This window comes from Ictidomys tridecemlineatus, chromosome 6, assembly GCF_052094955.1.
Source record: "Ictidomys tridecemlineatus isolate mIctTri1 chromosome 6, mIctTri1.hap1, whole genome shotgun sequence".
In the NCBI taxonomy this organism is placed as follows: Eukaryota; Metazoa; Chordata; class Mammalia; order Rodentia; family Sciuridae; genus Ictidomys; species Ictidomys tridecemlineatus.
In genome coordinates, this window is record NC_135482.1 from 14,394,955 (window position 1) to 14,413,696 (window position 18,742).

An 18,742-nucleotide genomic window follows, 5' to 3' on the forward strand; every position below is an offset into this window, starting at 1 on the left:
TGAAAGACATCAAAGAAAACCTAAATAAATGAAAAGAGCAAAATATTTATTATGTGATTAAAATTTTAAGATTACAAATTTTCTCCAAATTTGATCTGCATATTTCCAATTTTAATGAAAATTCACAGACTAATTCTAAACTTTTTATGGAAAAGCTAATGCACACATAGCCAACATACTCACCTTTGAAAATCAAATGAAAACAGATTCCTTACTCAATTTCAGAAGAAATGAAGAACAAATACCAAAAGCCATTTTAAAATATAAAGAACACAAACTATTGAAAGAAAGAGCTAATAAAGCTGACCACAAACTTGTAGATACTAAAGTACCAGAGTTTAAAAAAAAAAAAAAAAAAAAACCTTAACCTGGGATAGGACATCCACAACACATACAACTGATTAAAAATTAGAATTCAAAATATACAAAAAAATCTCCTTGAAACCAATAAGGAAAATGCAAATAACCTAAAAGGCATTTCAAGGAAAAGAACAACAGGACTGGTTAATACTAGATGGAAAAGGCTCCACCTTATCAGTGATATGAGGTAGGAAATATACAGTAAGACCAAAAGGAGATCATTTTACCTCCACTCTACAGACAAAAAAAATTAACATTTGATACCAAGTCTTGGATGGAGATCATCAGGATGATATACAAATAGCGGGAAGCTAGTTTGACATTTTCCAGTTAGACTGAAGGTTTAACTCAGCTCCATGAACAGGCAATCCTCTTTGTAGAAACTCAAATATATGAAAGCCAGGCCAATATTAATTATTTTTAATATTTTCTTAAAATATATTTTTTTTAGTTATGTATGGACTCAATGACTTTATTTGTTTTTATGTGGTACCAGGATCTAATCCAGTGCCTCACACTTTGAGGCCAGTGCTCTACCATTGAGCCACAACTCCAGCCCCAATAATGTTAATATTTTCAAAAAAGGGAAATGATGAAGTTCTTGGTCAATAGAATGGATAAAGTGATATTTACCTTATTCTATCTGCACACAATGGAATATAATACAAAAAATGAAAATGAATGGTGAATCTTAAAAATAATGCTGGATGAAAAAAATGTTGCAGGAAAGTTATATGGTATGAATCTATTTTTATAAAGCTCAAAAGTAAGCAAAACTTATAATACGATTTTAAAACTTTAAAATAAAAAATGTAAATGATGTAATAAATCAAGAAAATAATAAACAAGTGTTTTGAATAGTGGGAAGAAGAGAAAAAGACTAGAGTAACAAGTAAATAAAATGGTATTGATGATCTGTATAATTCTTAAGTTGGGCTGGGTAGTGACTTTGAGAGTGTTCATTTTATTTGTACCCTTCATAACTTACATATGTAATATATTTTAATGTTAAAAAAATCACACAATAAAAACTAAATGCTATTAAACAATAGTGACATATTTTAAATAGTATGGTCATGAAAGCCAAATCAATGAGATGAAAACAGGAATTTACAGAAACAGTGTAAGATGGTCTGTTTCCAGAATTGTGTAATAGTTTCTAATAGATGGATTCCCCTACAGATAATAAAGTCTGGGCAAAACATTTAAAACTCCTTGAAGGCACTAGAAGGCAAAAATTAAAGCGTGAGTATCACTGAATAATACTGAATGAAGAACCAGAGCTAGTGGATTTGAGTAGCTGGAAAGTAAAGGGAAATCTCAGAAATGAGAGAACCACACAAAGAAACCCCTGAATTCTGTATATAAACTTTACCCAAATCTAGCTGACTCCTAAACTCCATACACATTGAAAGATGTGCCTCATGTACTCCAAAGATCCAAATACACGGTGGGGGAGTTGTGACTACTTTGATCCACAGGATAAGATGAGTGGTGGTGTGTAACTTTGAGGACTAGGCACTAAGGTCATGCAGTTTCTGTCTTGCTCACTCTCAGGAGTACTGAGTCACCCTGATACAACACTGGAAAGGCCAGGTCCTCACTAAACCTCACCTTCAGCTCTCCCTGGAGTCTCATAGCAGAATACTACCCGTGACCTTTCTCAACAACACCCAAAACAGAAGTATCAAATAGCCAAGTCCTGCCTGAGCACTTGACCTGCAAAATCGTGGAGTCTAAGAAAACTGGTTGTTTTAAGCCACTGTTTTGGGATAGCCTGTAACACAGCAACAGATAACCAGAACAGCTACATTAAATTCACAAAGAAGAAAAACTAAGAAGGTGGCTTACCAGAAATAAAAAATGGGCACACTTGTTTAATAATAAACATAATAGATATTACAAATAATAAATCCCCCTGAAAATTAACTGTACTAGCTAGCTCCTATTCTTTCCTTTGTAAGCATTATTTTTTTTCTTTACAGAGCAAGAAAAAAAGCTCAAAATATTTGTGATCTGATCTAAATTAACTAATAAAACATGACAGTACTATGGGGATATTACATTTATACTAATTATAAACATAAAGAAGAATTCTGATATTCAGTGAAATTTAAACTAAAGATTTGCCAAATTCCATACTGACATTTGTGAACGTTTACAATGAACAATATAATTTTGATTCTCAATGAAGAATATATTCAAAGTAAATAAGTCTTCCCCTCTAGTTAGTACTGAAAAAGAATTTCTTAAATGGGATTAAATTTTATGCTTTTCCTCCTTAAACTAGACATATCTTTCCATTTTTCTATTAAAATCAACTTTGCAGATAGGGGAGCTAGGATCTGGGACTTGAATTTACTGTTGGAGTGTTCTAAAAAGAAAACTTCCTCCTCTGAGAGCTTAATCCTTTCTTACAGTCAGACCCAGCAGTTTCACTCATGGAAAGAAAGAATATAGGAATGGAAGCAGGTGCAGAGGGGTGAGAGGGGATGAAGAAGCCCATTCCAGCCACTTCCTGTGGAAACTGGCAAAAAGAACTTGAATAAGCATCCTGAACAGAATCAAATGCCCTTAACCTACACCACAAAAGCTCAGTTCTCTTTTAATTAGTTCCCTACACTTAGACACTTTTGTCTCAAATTATGACAAAGTTTTTTTTTGGATCCCAGCTGAATTTGTTGCAGCCACCTAATTCAAACGCAAGGAAATGTACCAAACAAGTGAAAACTAAGAGCACAGTCAACAGAAAAACTGCCTCATTAATAACTTTCTCCACTCTTACATTTTCAATTTAGGAGAAATAATGTTGTCCAGTTACCAGAGCAGTGAGAAATTACAAGGCCAAGACACACCAAAAAAACCACATTATTTAGGTCAAGAAGAAAATGATTAAAAGGGATGGAATGCTGGTGATAATATTGAATACCTTTCATTGCTAGTTTGAGGCCTTTCTGTCTGCTTAAGACAGGAGCACTATTGAGCAAATCAAATTTAAGGAAAATATGCTGACAGCTCATCAATTGATTTTCAATGAAAATGCTAAAAAAATTAATAAAGAAGTTAAGCTGCTGAAATACAGTTTCACCAATTAGCTTAATGTCAGAGAATTCTAATTAGGCGTCTTGAGATTGCTATTTAGTGTTTAAGCCTTCAGAGTGCCAAATTCTCCTTTTCACATAAACTGGTTGCAAAATTAAAGACATTAGGCAGCCTTAATTACATTATCAGAACAGCTGGGATTAGGCAATCTCTGAAGTCAAGACGGCATTCTTTTGTCACAGGGTGGAAATCCCTGGCTTTCCAGGGTGCCGGATTTTGGTGCCATTCCATATCTCACCCATACAAAGCAAGCTGCATTAGAAACAAAAAAATTTTCAGACAAAGAATAGAGTAATGTGCAGCAAATAATGAACACATTACCGAAAAAGAAAAGGTAGGTGAAAAGATTAAGCCTGAAATCGGTAGGTTTTGCTAACACCTCTACTGGCGGCTGGCCTGCCAACCCTCTGGTGGCAGTAAGACTGAGGAAAAGCTCTGTGAACCGGCTGAGCCAATGGAGACAACTCTGTTATCTAAAGCTGAAGCACATTTATACTCCCTCATCCCATGGGGTGTGAAATTAGCAGCTCTTGTTTTTACACATTTTTGCCAACACAATGCTTTTTATGTCTTTACATTGTTTATAAAGCTATGTTTTCTTGCACAAGGGAACCCTCTTCTTAATTCTAATTTCTTAAGCAACAGGATAGTCTCCTTTCCCCCTCACCCTACTCCATTCCTTATTCCTCTAGACAATCAACTTCTTTTTCATAGACTCATTTAACAGCATGACTTTTTTTTCCAATTAAAAAAGTTAAAAATTGGCATTGGTAGTAGGATACCACCACCATAAACCCCAGCAATACGGTTAATAAGAATGTGATCAAAAGCAGACTTGTCAATCATCTGCTCTTACCAAACAGTTTCCCTAGAGTCCAGTAGACACTAATTCGTCCCCAAACCAAAACTTGGTATAACTTCTTTTTGAGGGATTGAACCCACAGGCACTTTACCACTGAGCTACATCACTCCAGATCTCTTTATTTTTCATTTTGGGACAGGACCTTGCTAAACTGCTGAAGCTGGCCTGAGCCTCTGAGTAGCTAAGATGACAGGTATGTGCCACTGCACGGGCTACAAAACTTGCTATAACTTCTGAATTCTAATTCTTAATTTTAATTGTCGTAGTGTCTGCTGTTACCCCAGCTGCCACCACTTCTCATCTGGAATATTGCTACCACCTTCTAGCGAATCCACTCGTCTTGTTTGTCTCTAAATCAGATCTTTTAAGCTAAAATTCAATCATATCAGCCCCCTGATTAAACCCCACCACCCATCATTTTCTACTCCAAGTAAAACTAAATCCACATTCCCTTCCATGGCCTACAGGGCTCTAGATAATCCAGTCTCTGTCTATGTCTCCAATATTATCTCACACCTCACCTCACTCTCCCCAACCACGTTGACCCTTTTCAGTTTTTTTGGTCCCTAAACTCATTTCTGCCTTGGAAGATGTGCACCTGCTTGTCTCTCTTGATGGAATTTAATTCCCCAGGTTGCATGAGGTTGGCTTTTCATCATTCAAGTTTCTGCTTGAACATCTGAAGGCTTGTTAAAAATACATCATTTTTTCCAGAAGACCTTCCCTGATTATACTGACAAAAGCAATGCTTTTCCTCACCATCAACACTCAAACACTTTATCAAGATACAATCCAAAATAACAAACATAGCAAGAAATAGAAAAACATGATCCATACTCAAGAGGAAAGCAAATCAAAAGACTGACACCAAAATGATAGGATTAGCAGACTAGGATTTTAAAGCAGACATTAAAAAATTCAAGGATATAAATAAAGGTATGGTTGTCATGTATGAACAAAGAAAACATTTCACTAGAGAAACAAGCTCTGAAAAATATATTCAAATGAAATTTCTAGAATTGAAAAATAGATCAAAAAATTAGCTGGATATATATAACAATATATGACATAAAAGAGAGCAAGTAAACTTGACAATAGATCAAGAGAAATCACCCAATTTGAACAGAAAAAATTAATTAATAGAACATCTATATCAAAAGTTCTAATAATTAGAGCCAGAAGGAAAGGAAAACAGAATAGAACAACAACAAAAAAAAGATATTTGAATAAAGCCCACAAATTTGATTAAAAAAATATTTACTACACAGGATAACAACAGAGGCAGTCATACCAAGGTACTTAAAAAAACCAAGGAAAAAGAAAACATGTCCATAACAGGTGGGTTTCTACTCTAGATCTTTAATTTAATGGTAATTTGTGATTCAAATGCCGAGATATAAAGTTTCAAAGATTATCAGATACTTGCTACCCAGTAAAAGGGATATACACTCTCAAAATGAGATGGCATTTATGAGTTAGGGCTTAAAATGAAATTATAGACATTCTCACTAACCTACTTTTCTATCATGTTTCCAACAAGAGATAAAGGGAGGTTCACTTGTTTATTCTCTGTGTCCCACTAAAATATAAGGAATAAGAGTAAAGGGATCTTTTTCTGTCTTACTCTTATAACCAGTACATAGGAGTATGCCTAGATCATAATAGTTGTTTAATACATATTTGTTAATTGAATACATGATATTAAAGTCATATTTCACTTCAAACATTACAGGGAATCAACATATTTAAAGAATTAATGTTGATTTTTCATAAGGAAATTCTTAAGCTGAAAATAAAGCAATTCCTGTATGAAAAGTTTATATTTCAAACATGTGCAACCTATATTCCATTTAAATGTCTGTTTCTCCTACTTAAAATGAATACCAAACTAATTTAAAAAAATTTATATGTATATATTTTTACTTGTAGTTGGACACAACACCTTTATTTTATTTATTTATTTTTATGTGGTGCCAAGGATCAAACTCAGTGCTTTGCATTTATTAGGCGAGTGCTCTACCACTGAGCCACAACCCCAGCATCCCCTGCAAACTAATTTTTATTAAAGGAAATAAGATTTCTGAGATAAAATAATTAATTCACCTGTCCTGCCAATTCCAACCGCTTATTACCATAATAGTCTCTGTCATCAACTTTGTTATCTCCTTGGGCCAGAATAACTCTTCGGACCATCACTGCAGTATAGATGCATTTGGCTCGAAAATTGAATTCCTTAACCTGTAATTCAGAAATTATAGAAAAATTTAGAGACAATGTAAGCTAAAGCTAAAATTTAAGATGCCCAAAGAATCATTATATCATTCAAATAAGAAAGCACTGAGTTATTATGATTCTCTTGATTCAAAGAAATTCCACTAGTCTAGAAAGTTCGCAAGAGGTAGATGGTTAACTTTTTTTCTTTGTACTTAGTACCTGGACAACATTTCTTCAAAGATGGCCACTATCAACTCTTTCCCTTCTTGCCTATCTCATGCCACTCCTTCATTTGAGGTGGAGCTTATCACACATCTATCCCCTTTGGATTGGCAGTGATTAGTCTGATGAACACAATATAGCAGAAATTATGCCAAACTAGTTTTGGCCCCAGCTCTTAAATAAAGTTGCAATCTTCACCTCCTTTCCTTTTTCATAGAGTCCTGAGATATCACAAAAGACGTCCAAACAGTATAGTGGGAGGAAAGGCCACATGTAAGTGCCTGAGGAGCTCTGATGAAAATGAGGGGGCCATCTCGGATGTCCAGTGGAGCCTCTGGCTCACTCCAGTCTTAACTGCTATCTATCTGCAACCTCATGAGAGGCCTAAAATGAGAACTCCCTCTCCAATTTTAGGTGAAGCCTTGTAAACCACAGGAACCATTTCTCTAGGACTCTTCTGAGGCATACTGTGAGTGGGAACACTCATCTATCTAGTAGCTGTCATCACTTTTTGGTAGAATACCAATAATTGTGGGATGTTAATTTATGGATTATCTCCAGTGCTATAAAAACTTTATAAACCCCCTGGAGCCTGAGCAGTGTGAAGAAGAAGAAGCGAGAATGACCCCCAGACCAACCAAAGCCGCGTGCCGCTGCATCTCCATGTCCAGCGCCTACGTCCCACCACCGTCGCCACCGTTGCCCAAGAGAAAGGCTGAAGGGGATGCTAAAGGGGACAAAGTCAAGGTGAAAGACGAACTACAGAAAAGATCTGCAAGGTTGTCTGCCAAACTTGCTCCTCCAAAGCTAGAGCCCAAGCCTAAAAAGGCCTCTGCAAAGAAGGGAGAGAAGGTACCCAAAGGGAAAAAGGGAAAAGCTTACGCTGGCAAGGATGGGAATAACCCTGCAGAAAATGGAGATGCCCAAACAGACCAGGCACAGACAGCTGAGGCGCTGGAGATGCCAAGTGAAGTGTGTGCGTTTTTGGTAACTGTGTACTTCTGGTGACTGTACAGTTTGAAATACTATTTTTTATCAAGTTTTATAAAAATGCAGAATTTTGTTTTACTTGTTTTAAGCTATGTTGTTAGCACACAGAACACTCCATTGTTGTTTTGGCGGGGGGGGGGGGGGGAAGGAGCATATGTCACTAGTAGAATGTCTCCAAAGCTGGATTGCTGTGGGGGAAAACACCTTTCCTTTCTAGTTTTGAGAGACTTCCTCTTTGTTCCCAAGAGGAAGGGATTCCCTGATGTTGGCACACATAGCCACCTTGGCACAAATGCTATGGAAAAACTCAAACTCATCTATACGTCCTCCTGTCCCTCTGCCATCGGCATAGACTTAACTCTCCTAAACTCAGACCTGCTGGGACCTGATTCCCAAAGACTGGTTTTACTAGTGTGTGGGGCAATCTGGACTTTCCAGTGACGTCATTGAGAATAGTGTCCCTCAGAAGAGCAGCAGTCCCTTTACTAGATTGTGGATCTTCAGATTAATAATTTTTGCCATTTTCCTTTCATTTCCTGAAAGTCAGGGTCAGCTTGTGAAAAGTTATTAAACAACATGCTAAATGTGAAATGTCAACCCTCACTATAAACTTTCCCTATTCAGAGCATCAAATGATGACTTCATTGGGTTTTATAGTGGCTTTCTGATTTTGGTAGTCCATCCAAGAAGGGAGTTTGAAAGTTGTTGTATACTGTTAATGATTGTCTGCCCGTGTCCTGCCTGAAATAACATGATTGTTTATGAAAAGCATCTTTAATAAAGCTGGATACAGTTTGAAAAAAAAATGGATTATCCAAAAGTAGGAGAGAAAGAACTAACAAAAAACTTGAAATACTAAAACAGAATTACTGTCAACAGAACTCTTGGAGTTCTAACACTACCCTTGAAGGAAAGAGGAGTTTTGGAGCCAAACTATCCTATACATAAGAATCACCTGGCAGGGTTGTGGCGGGACATGTTAAAATACACAAACCCCTACCCTGGAGTTTCTGATTCAGATTCAGTAAGTACTGGGTAGAGTTACAGTACTTCTAGCAAGTTCCCAGATAATGGTGATGCTACTGGCAAAGGAAATGCTCTTTGAGAACTTCAACTCTCAAAGAATTTACAGATAAGGGTATCGAGTAGAAGTTCCTCTGTAGACTACCCTCAAGAACATGGGCCAGAACTGCTGGATGTCCTTCCCATCGTTCTCACTCTTAGTGGATACATCTAAACCAGTGCTTTTCCATAATTTAGTTGTTCAGGTTCCAGCACTGAGAGTATTGCTTTATTTCTGTAAGAATTATTTATTTAATATTTTTAATCATCTTTAAATAACTCATTTCAAAGTAAACTTCATCCTTTGTAATAACATATAAAGTCAAAAACCACAAAAAAAGGGATCTGCTCTTTTTCTTGGTACCAGGAATTGAACCCATGGGCACTTAACCACTGAGCCACATTCCCAGCCCTTTTTGTATTTTATTTAGAGAGAGGGTCTCACTGAGTTGCTTGTAGCTTTGCTGGGTTGCTGAGGCTGGCCTTGAACTCATGATCCTCCTGCCTCAGCCTCCTGAGCTGCTGGGATTACAGGTGTGCACCACTGTGCCCAAGGGGATGTGCTACTTGCATTCAAATATATACATAATTAAATCAAAATGTCCTGTCTCACATAAAATCATCTTTTATATCACACTTAGATAAATACTGTCCTAAACCATCCTGGAAAATGAAGGTAATTTTCCTGGTTCATCTAAAGTGACTATTCTTCAAAACATTATGTTTAAATAAACTTTCAAAATGGCAATTCAGTTTCAATCCATCTTTCCAATCATCCCAAAGAGCTTAAAATTCAGTTCAGACCCAGCTTTAACATTAAGAATTTTCCAATTCTTTGGATTAGATCAAGGACACTCTGCAGTCAAAGGGCTGAATCAGGGACCTGTGTTGTATGCTCACAAGGTGTTTTGTGAATGTGCTCCTGTGGCTACTCTCCACTTTCACAGATCTCTTGATCTTCCAGCATTAAAATCAGGCTCTAAAGATAGTCTGCAACCCCTGAATCAGATCATTCATGAAGGTACATATAGTAACTGATTTATAAAAAGCAGCACATGTATTAAATGGGGGAGAGAGTGATTCTTGTCAAAAGGCCACATGTCACTATGGCTAATCTGTTTAATTAATTAATCTGTTTAATAAAAAATAACTACTATGCACTAGTTCAAGGATCAGAGGTTGCTTCCAGTCCTCTGACCACTAATATGTGGGATGATAAGGCAAATCATCCAGCTTAATTGGCCAGGAATCGTCTCTTGTCCAAGCAGATACCCTGATCTCTTGCTTTGGCTGTAAGTGAAGAAGGCTGGACAACATAAATTTTAATATTCAAGGTTTAGGAGATTTATTTGTCAAAAAAGCATTTAAAAACTATCTATTTTAGGGCTGGGGTTGTGGCTCAGTGGTGGACCATTTGCCTGGTACATGCAAGGCACTGGGTTCAATTCCCAGCACCATATATAAATAAGCAAATAAAATAAAGGTCCATCAACAATTAAAAACAAACAAACAAAAACTATCTATTTTATCCCACTCCGTAGAATATACCCAATCATCTATTATAGTGATGTTCGTACAATTGTGTGAATATATTTCACAGTTAAAACAGTAAACTTCTTTATATTTTGTAATCTTAAATAAAAAATACGTGGGAAAGAACCATAAGCTTGCCTTCCTTTAAAAACAGGTAGGTCAGCAGAGCTGTCCTTTGAAGCCATAAAGTCAGTCATTAGTAGCACTATAATCATATGAATATAAAGTAACAGTAAGACTGAAAGAAGAACTACCAGATGACACACATCATGATGGCAACTGTGTACCTGATATTCTGAACACAACTTCTGGTAATTGGTGGGGTAGGACAGTCCTTTTTAGAGTCGCTCTTCAGAACAAACTGTTAAATAGCAACAACTCCTAGTTACAATTCTTTAGCAGAAATTCACATATTCCATAATTATCATTATTTACTACAAAAGTGTTACTCACTGGAACATGGGTCAGGATGGTAGAAGCCAGGAGCTCTCTTGCTTCTTCTATTTTGGTTTTCTTTGGTCCACCTCCCCACATCCTTTGCCTTAGCAGAAATTCACAGATTCCATAATTATCATTATTTACTACAAAAGTGTTACTCACTGGAACATGGGTCAGGATGGTAGAAGCCAGGAGCTCTCTTGCTTCTTCTATTTTGGTTTTCTTTGGTCCACCTCCCCACATCCTTTGCCTTCTTACTTTATTCCCTATGTATTTTAGGGCCTATAAAAAACAGATTATAGTGTTTGAACGACATCACTAGAGATCATTCATTAAGCACCTATACACAAATACATTATAAGCAAAAAAAAAAATAAGCACCCTAGTTGTAGAGAAAGCTACAATAGTAACCAAAAATCAACATTTATCATGAATTGTGACTAAACAGCTCAATACACAATTTACATCAGTTTCCTTTTTACTTTGTTTTCTTCTATAAAACATACACATGGGGCTGGGGTTGTGGCTTAGTGGTAGAGTGCTGCCTCACATGCATGAGGCACTGGGTTCAATCCTCAAGCACCTCATAAAAATAAAAAATAAATAAATAAAATAAACATGTTTTAAAAAACAATCAAACATGATCATTGCAGGAAATTCAGAAAACACCCAAGAGGAAAAAGAAGTGTGTGTGCACATACATGCACGCATAAAGCAGTCACGAATTCTCTATTCAAAGAGAAGCACAAGTAACATTGTGGGATGGTACTTTTTTCCCCTCCAAAAAAATTAAAATCATACCACAAAAGATCCTCTATGCTTAAAGTTTTAAGAAAACATTGCTCAGAGATAACAAAACCTAAATAACTTCAGGGTTAAGACATTTTCATGGACTGGATAATTCAATGGTGATAAAATGGCTTACTGTTAAAATTCCTTCTAAAGTAACCAATAAATTCATAATTTCTAAATACTCCTGAGAGGGTTTTAGAAAAGCAAAAACAGGTTGACTCTAGAGTTTTAGATTCTATATACATGGAAATGCAAATAACCTGGAGTAGTTAAAACAGTACTGGAATAATAAGTTGGAGTATTTCTATTACCTGATTTTAACTATAAGTAATCAGAACAGTGTGTTGCTGGCAAAAGGAAGAGAATAAGAAGTCCAGAAATAATCCATGATATAAGCACAAATGATTTTGACAAAAGTGCCAAAGCAATTCAATAAGGAAGGAAAGTATTTCCAACAAATGGTGGAGAAATCATGAACTACCCATAAGGTTAAAAAAATGAACTCTGACCTTCACCCTAAATGGAAAAATTAGTTTAAAACAGATTTTTAACTTCACATAAAAACTAAATCTATAAGCCCTCTAAAAGAAAACAGAATATATTCCTGATCTTGTGACAGGCAAATAATTTTTTAAACATAGTACAGAAGAAGTAACTATAAATGACAACTAAAAACCTTCCTGATAATTTGACATTTTTCAAAATTAAATAACACAGTAAGAAAAATAAGTAAGAAATGAAAAACTGCAATACCTACATCTGGTAAGGGATTTATATCCAGATTTAAAAAGACTAAAGTTCATGAACAAAAAGACAAATAGATAAGGAAAATGAACAAGTGGTTTGAACACTTCACAAAGAAGAAACACCAGTGATCAATACACAAAAAAGTGTTCATCTTCAGTCCTCATCAGGGAGGTGAAAATTAAAACCACAATGAACCTGGCATAGAAACACAAACTTGCAATCCCCACTCCCTGGGAGGCTGAGGCAGGAGGATGGCAAGTTTGAGGTCAACCTCAGCAAATTAGGGAGACCATGTCTCAAAATAAAAAATAAAAAGGTCTGAGGATGTAGCTCAGTGGTAAAACACTCCTGGGTTCAATATCTAGCATGGGGGTGGGGGGTGAGTCACACAATGAGATACCCCAACACATCACTAAGATGGCTAAAATCAACAACTGACAACACCAAATACTGGCAAGAAGCAGCAACTGAAACTCTCCTACGTGCTGGTGGGAACACGAAGTGGCAGAATCATTCTGGAAGGTTTGGCAGTTCCAGCTTAATGAAAGTTATATATACATCTGCCCTGTGCTCCAGGAATTCCACCCCTAAGTATTTATCCCAAAGAAATGAAAATATGTCCACATAGGATTTGTTCACAGCAACCTTATTCATAATAGCCAAAGATGGAAAACAAACAAATGAACATCAGTACAAGAAACACAATAAACAATGGTAGTCACACAGTGAGATGCCACTCAGCAATAGGAAGGACAAACTACGTGGATAAATGACATAAAAAGGAATAAAAAAGAACTTGGATGAATATCAGACAATATGCTCACCAAAAGAAGCTAGACACAATAGAAAATATGTTGCTTAATTTCATATGTAAAGTGCTAGAAAAGGCAAAACTAATTTATGGTGAAAATATCAGAATAATGGAAAACAAATCAGAGGGTAAAAGTGAAACTCATCAGGAAAAGCATTTAAGATTTGTACATCTCAGTGTCTACAAACTACTTTAAAAGAATAAATCACTACAATAAATCAAGTCAGGAAGAGCACCGTGGAACATGAATGTCAAATGCTGACAGTGGGTGACAGACACATGAGGGCTCTTAACCTTCCTCTACATACTTCACATTTTGTTCCAGTTTTTCCATAATAAAAAGTGTTTAAAGAAGAGGATCATGTGGTTCTTTTTGTTTTGTAACAACAATGTATTTTTAAAAACCTGGCTTTCAGTTCCTCAGAAGAAAGGTTTAACATCCTAGTTCTTCATCCTGGAATCCTGCCCCATTACTGTTGAAAATTCCCTCTTCATCTGTCAAAGTCTAGCTGAGATATCACTTCCTTTCTGAAACCTTTGGAATCCCATTCCTGTTTCTCTGCTATTTTAATTCCTTGTACATAAAAAAAAAAAAACCAGAATACTTTCATTCATGTTCACATCACACTATATTTTAATTATCTACTTACATGTTTGCTTCTAGACTGAGGATGGAACTTTGCCATTTTTCTCTTTGATTCTCAATGTCTAGTACAGCGCCTGAAATTGAATGGGGCTCCCTCCCCTAATACAACATTGGGACATCAAATCTACAATCTTCCCTATTAAAAGGACATTAGAGCATAAGACAAATTAAGACCCTGAAAACACTTGCTGCAACCACCTCCCAGTAAGTAGTAACTAAGTAACTGAATAAAGCAACTCAGCAGTTGGTGGGAATCACGAGTATACAGGCAGTTTGTTTTTTTCTCTAAACTGAGCTATCTTCATTAAATTTTTGCTTTCTAATTCCTTTGGGAAAAAAGGCTAATAATTCTCTTATTGATGAAGAAACAAAAGAACACAGAGGAACAGGGTATCCTTCTGATAGAGTGGAAAGTCACTTTTTCCCTGTAATACTTAGTAATGCTGGAGGGTTTCGTATGAGGGCTAGAGTAAGAGCCCTACCTTTTCACAAATAGGCCAAAATGACATTCCCCTGCAAAAAGGCAAAATTAATTTCTTATCTTTATGCCAGAGCCCTTGACAATGATGATGTAAAACATGTATAACCAACATAGAGTGGCAGCTTCACAAACAAAAGAAATGGTGGGAAGACTTTTAAAAGGGAGGCATAAAAAACAAACAACAAAAAAAAAAAAGAAAAGAAAACTTGCAGGTTTCAAACAATCCATTAAAGTGCCAAGTCCTCAAAAATTCAACTACATAAAAAAACGCACTTGCTATCTCTTCATTTAGATCAGCACAAAACATCCATGTCTGGCAATGTATGTTCAATGATCAACCATCTCAGATAACCTGTGCCTCTCTACCTTTTTATTAGCTGCAAATAATAAATCTATGCCACAATCCAGCATGCAAAGTATAAACACTTTCAAAGTTATACCTTCTGTTTAGGGAAACAGAATATTTGCCTTTCTCATTTTAACTAATTATGTAGTCCCTCCTTTTCATGGACTTGATCTAATTCAGTTAGTTGAAATTTTCTGTCAGTATCTACTTAACAAAAATAAATGTATGTGTTTCCAATCCACTATTTAGCCACTGATCAAACAGCCTTACAATGCTTAGGGCTATTTGACAAACATGACGATGTTTGCAATAAAATGCATAATAGATCTCATTAAAGTCACTGGGGTACCATTAAGGTAAATCACTTTCAGGGCACTAAAAAAAAAAAAAAGTACATTTTATAAAGACATAAATTGGCATAAATATACTTTATATACAAAGATATGAAAAATTGTGCTCTATGTGTAATAAGAATTATAATGGATTCTGCTGTCGTGTATTTAAAAAAATAAAATCAATTAAATAAAAAAATTTTTTTTTAAAAAAGAACAGTGAATCTCATAAAACTGAACCAATTATTACCGTCCACAGGATAAATTTTGTATTTTCAACTTTCTGGATATTTCTTAATAGTTTTCCTTCATGTTCTTAGAACACTTAGACAATATTCTTTCAGTTTGTAACAAAGATCCATATCTACAAATACTTCACCTTCCAACACAGGCTAAATATAGACTCTCCTAACCCAAACAGCTTTTCCTGATGCTATTTGCCCAATTATTTGAGTCAATTATTAATTAAATCCAGAAAAAGAGGAAGGCAGGGAAGACATAATCCCTGCTGATTTATGCTCTGGAATGATATACAATTACATAGGATAACTAACATTCCTAAATGTTTAGCTTAGTTTATAAAAATATCAAGACCAATTTGATTTCAGAACACATACCAATAGATACAAGTGAGAATGCTGTGACTATAGGCATCCTGGGTGACAAGAAAAAAAGCAGTGCAGAACTTAGGTCTTATTTTAAGTAACCCACAGAATAGGTAACGTATGTATGGACAAATAAGAACTGTGTACTATGGTCCTATAATAGGGAACTCTTACCTCCCAAGGATGGCTATGAAGAATGTTACCAATGATTTACACTCAGTAAAGCACTTGACCAAAGTGGGACTATGAATCCTAAATATGGCAGTTACAGCTCTCCCACATGGGAAGGAGGTACAATTATTTTTATTCTGTTTAGCATACATAAAGTTCCCTATCTTCAAGTCTTGCCCTAAGATTCCCTTGACCAGGAATGTCTAAGCAGGTCACTGAAGACTCTAAGTGGTAAAAGGTACTATTTCTGATCATTTCTTTCTATTGAAAGTAGTATGAAATTTAGGAGATGGGATAAGGACCACATACAACTAGATGCCTAAAGCAACTGGAAGTAGAGAATGAAAGAGATATTAAGGGCAGGGGATATAGCTTAATGGTAGAGCAACCCCTTAGCCTATGTGAGGCCCTGGGTTACCACCCCAGAAACACATACATACACACACACACACACACACACACACACACACACACACACACAGAGAGAGAGAGAGAGAGAGAGAGAGAGAGAGAGAGAGAGAGAGAGAATGCATTAAAAAATCCACTATGAGAGAGAGAGAGAGAGAGAGAGAGAGAGAGAGAGAGAGAGAGAGACTGCATTAAAAAATCCACTATATTAGAATTGCTATAGTTTTTTAAAAAAATTATCACTCAAGTAAATAAGGGAAAAAATAATATGGGCCATTTTATCAGAACAAAAGTCTCTTGGGGATATATCTCCCTTCTGAATTAGATACCACAGGCTGACAATCTGTCTAGACCGAATGAAGAAGTCTTCCTTCAATCTCTAAAAAATTGCATCAAAGAAACTTCTTTACCACTCCTCCCATCTCCCCAACACCCTTCCCAAATCTATCATCAGGCCATTGCATCTGATGCCTTATCAATGAACCACATTAAAGTTCTAGTTACAATTTGCAGCAAAGGACATCATGAAAGGACACACCTGCATCTGTGTGAAAATCTGAGCTTTCTGGCACTCCTCCAAACTGGGCCCAAATGCAGCCATCACGTGCTCCTCTGTTCCAATCATCTGCACAATTTCCTGGTCACTTTCAACACCCATGGCCTAGGAAGGAAAGAAAAGATGGAAAGAGTGTTGGCTTTGTGTTAACTCACTGACATTTGCTTATGCTAATTTGGCATTGTTTGTGGGTATTACTTCTAAGCAAAAGCTAGCTCTTCTCTCAGAAACAGTGCCATCTGGCATTGGCAGCCATTGCCCAAGCTGCAAGAAGAACCTGAAACAGAAATTTTGATTAGGAAGAGAAAACATTCTCAAGCATCTTTTGCATGTGTACCACCTTCTAAAATTTTCAAATATATTAAGAGTTTCTTAATGAAAAAAGGAGAGCAAGAGGTATAGTGGAGAGGACTGGTCACAATTACAAAGGCAAACTAAAAAGAAAAATAGCCATAGGATAGTGAACCTCAAAATGTTCACCGCTGAAAATATGCAGAACCACAATTAGTTTTGTCACAAAATGAATTTTTCTGAGACTCATCAAATCACTCTTATCAGGCAAAAATAATTTTCCTAACAAATGCAGATGTTTTACCTCAGAATTCTAGAGATTTCAAACCATAGTTTATACAGGTCTTAAAAGAGATGTTTAAAAACTAGGAACACCCTTAACAGGTCGAAGAAATCCACTAAAGCGTTTCAAGGTGGCACAGCTATACAAGTTTCTGTAGTTCCCATATGGTCCTAGAGCCTACTTCTTCACACGGTCACCTGGAACTCTGCCATGGTGAGAAACAGCATAATCCACAAAACCTCTCTTGGCAGAGTAATAATCTGTCTCTTAGAAGTTAGGGGAAAAGTTATATTTCCATTATAACTCTTCCTTTAGCTTTGCAGACAAGACAGAACCAAAAAAGACACAACTGAAGATAATTGTTCAGTCAAGTTTTGACCATCTAATTCTCAGTTCTCCTCCACACAAAGGAGAGAAAGGAAAACCGAATCCCAAGTCCCAATGCAGAACAGCAAGGGCACTACCCTCAGTACAAATGAAAGAGCATCCATCCAACATACCCAAGGTCAGAAGTGACTGTCCTAACAGAACACCAGCTGCAGAAAGACACCCCAACTACTACAGTCACACACCTTCTCCCACCCTAGAGTTTTCATTTTACCTTCAGATGTAAAGTTCCCGAAAATTCTGAAGATCTGAGGGAATGCTAAATTGACATGAGGAACCAGCATATACAACTTTAGAGGTTTGGGGTATAAAAGGCAGGTCACTTCCTCCTTGCTCTAGCTGCCACAATCAAGAAGACAATAGAGCAGTCTGTGGGAAGAGTTAGTAGGGAGGGACCACAACTTCTGACTGACTGACAGTAAGACTGAGGCTTTCTCCCAACTGGCCTATCGATGAGCCCCAAAGGAAGCAGCCCAGCTCAGCTGTGGCTGGGATGACCAGAACTACTCAGTCAAGCAATCCTCAAATTCCTGACCGACAGAAACTATAATAATTACAAAAGCACAGACAACTAATACAACAACTTTTGGAATTAAATATGCTATTTGAATTCTTAAAAATTTTTAAATTTTTAATTTAATTTGTTAAATTTTGTTTGTTTTATAAACAAAGAAATTTTCAGGACACAAATAGCTTTTCTGCGCTTTTTAATTTTGTGTGTGCGTTTTAACCTGTGATTTGATATAAAGTATTGATTCAAAATGAAACTAGAGATAAACCACACTATTTGAAAATAACACAAATTTATTAAAGTAATAGTTAAGTCTTTCTTTTTAAAGGATAGCAATTCTAAAAAAAGATCAATTCTATTTTTTTAAACAAACAAAAACTAGGTTATTTTTAGCTTAAGCACAATGAGTTGAATCTACTTTGATGGTAACAGAATCATCTATACTTTGTCCTCAGTCTGCAAATAGCCAGTCACAAGTATTAGGAAAGAATTTTTCTCTATGAAAAGCTGCATAGAGTGTAGGTTAATTTTTACTTGTCTCTCAAAATAATGTTTTAAGGGTTTCAATGAAATTCAAATATAAGAAAAACAA

At 36.1% G+C, this 18,742-nt stretch overlaps 1 protein-coding gene and 1 pseudogene across 2 annotated transcripts in view; one reads left to right on the forward strand and one right to left on the reverse strand.

Annotated features, from left to right (window-relative positions):
• Window positions 1-18,742, reverse strand: part of Polr3b (RNA polymerase III subunit B) — a 126,359-nt gene that overhangs the window by 80,968 nt on the left and 26,649 nt on the right. The window contains exons 10-12 of one of the 2 annotated variants that reach the window (XM_078052895.1): window positions 16,661-16,783; window positions 10,799-11,065; window positions 6,428-6,562 (exon numbers count right to left, since the gene is read on the reverse strand). In XM_078052895.1, coding sequence (XP_077909021.1) covers window positions 6,428-6,562; window positions 10,799-11,065; window positions 16,661-16,783 — 525 coding nt within the window. The remainder of the gene's footprint in view (window positions 1-6,427; window positions 6,563-10,798; window positions 11,066-16,660; window positions 16,784-18,742) is intronic. The other variant, XM_078052896.1, reaches the window with a different exon arrangement.
• LOC110597853 (non-histone chromosomal protein HMG-17 pseudogene) lies at window positions 7,290-7,828 on the forward strand (annotated as a pseudogene).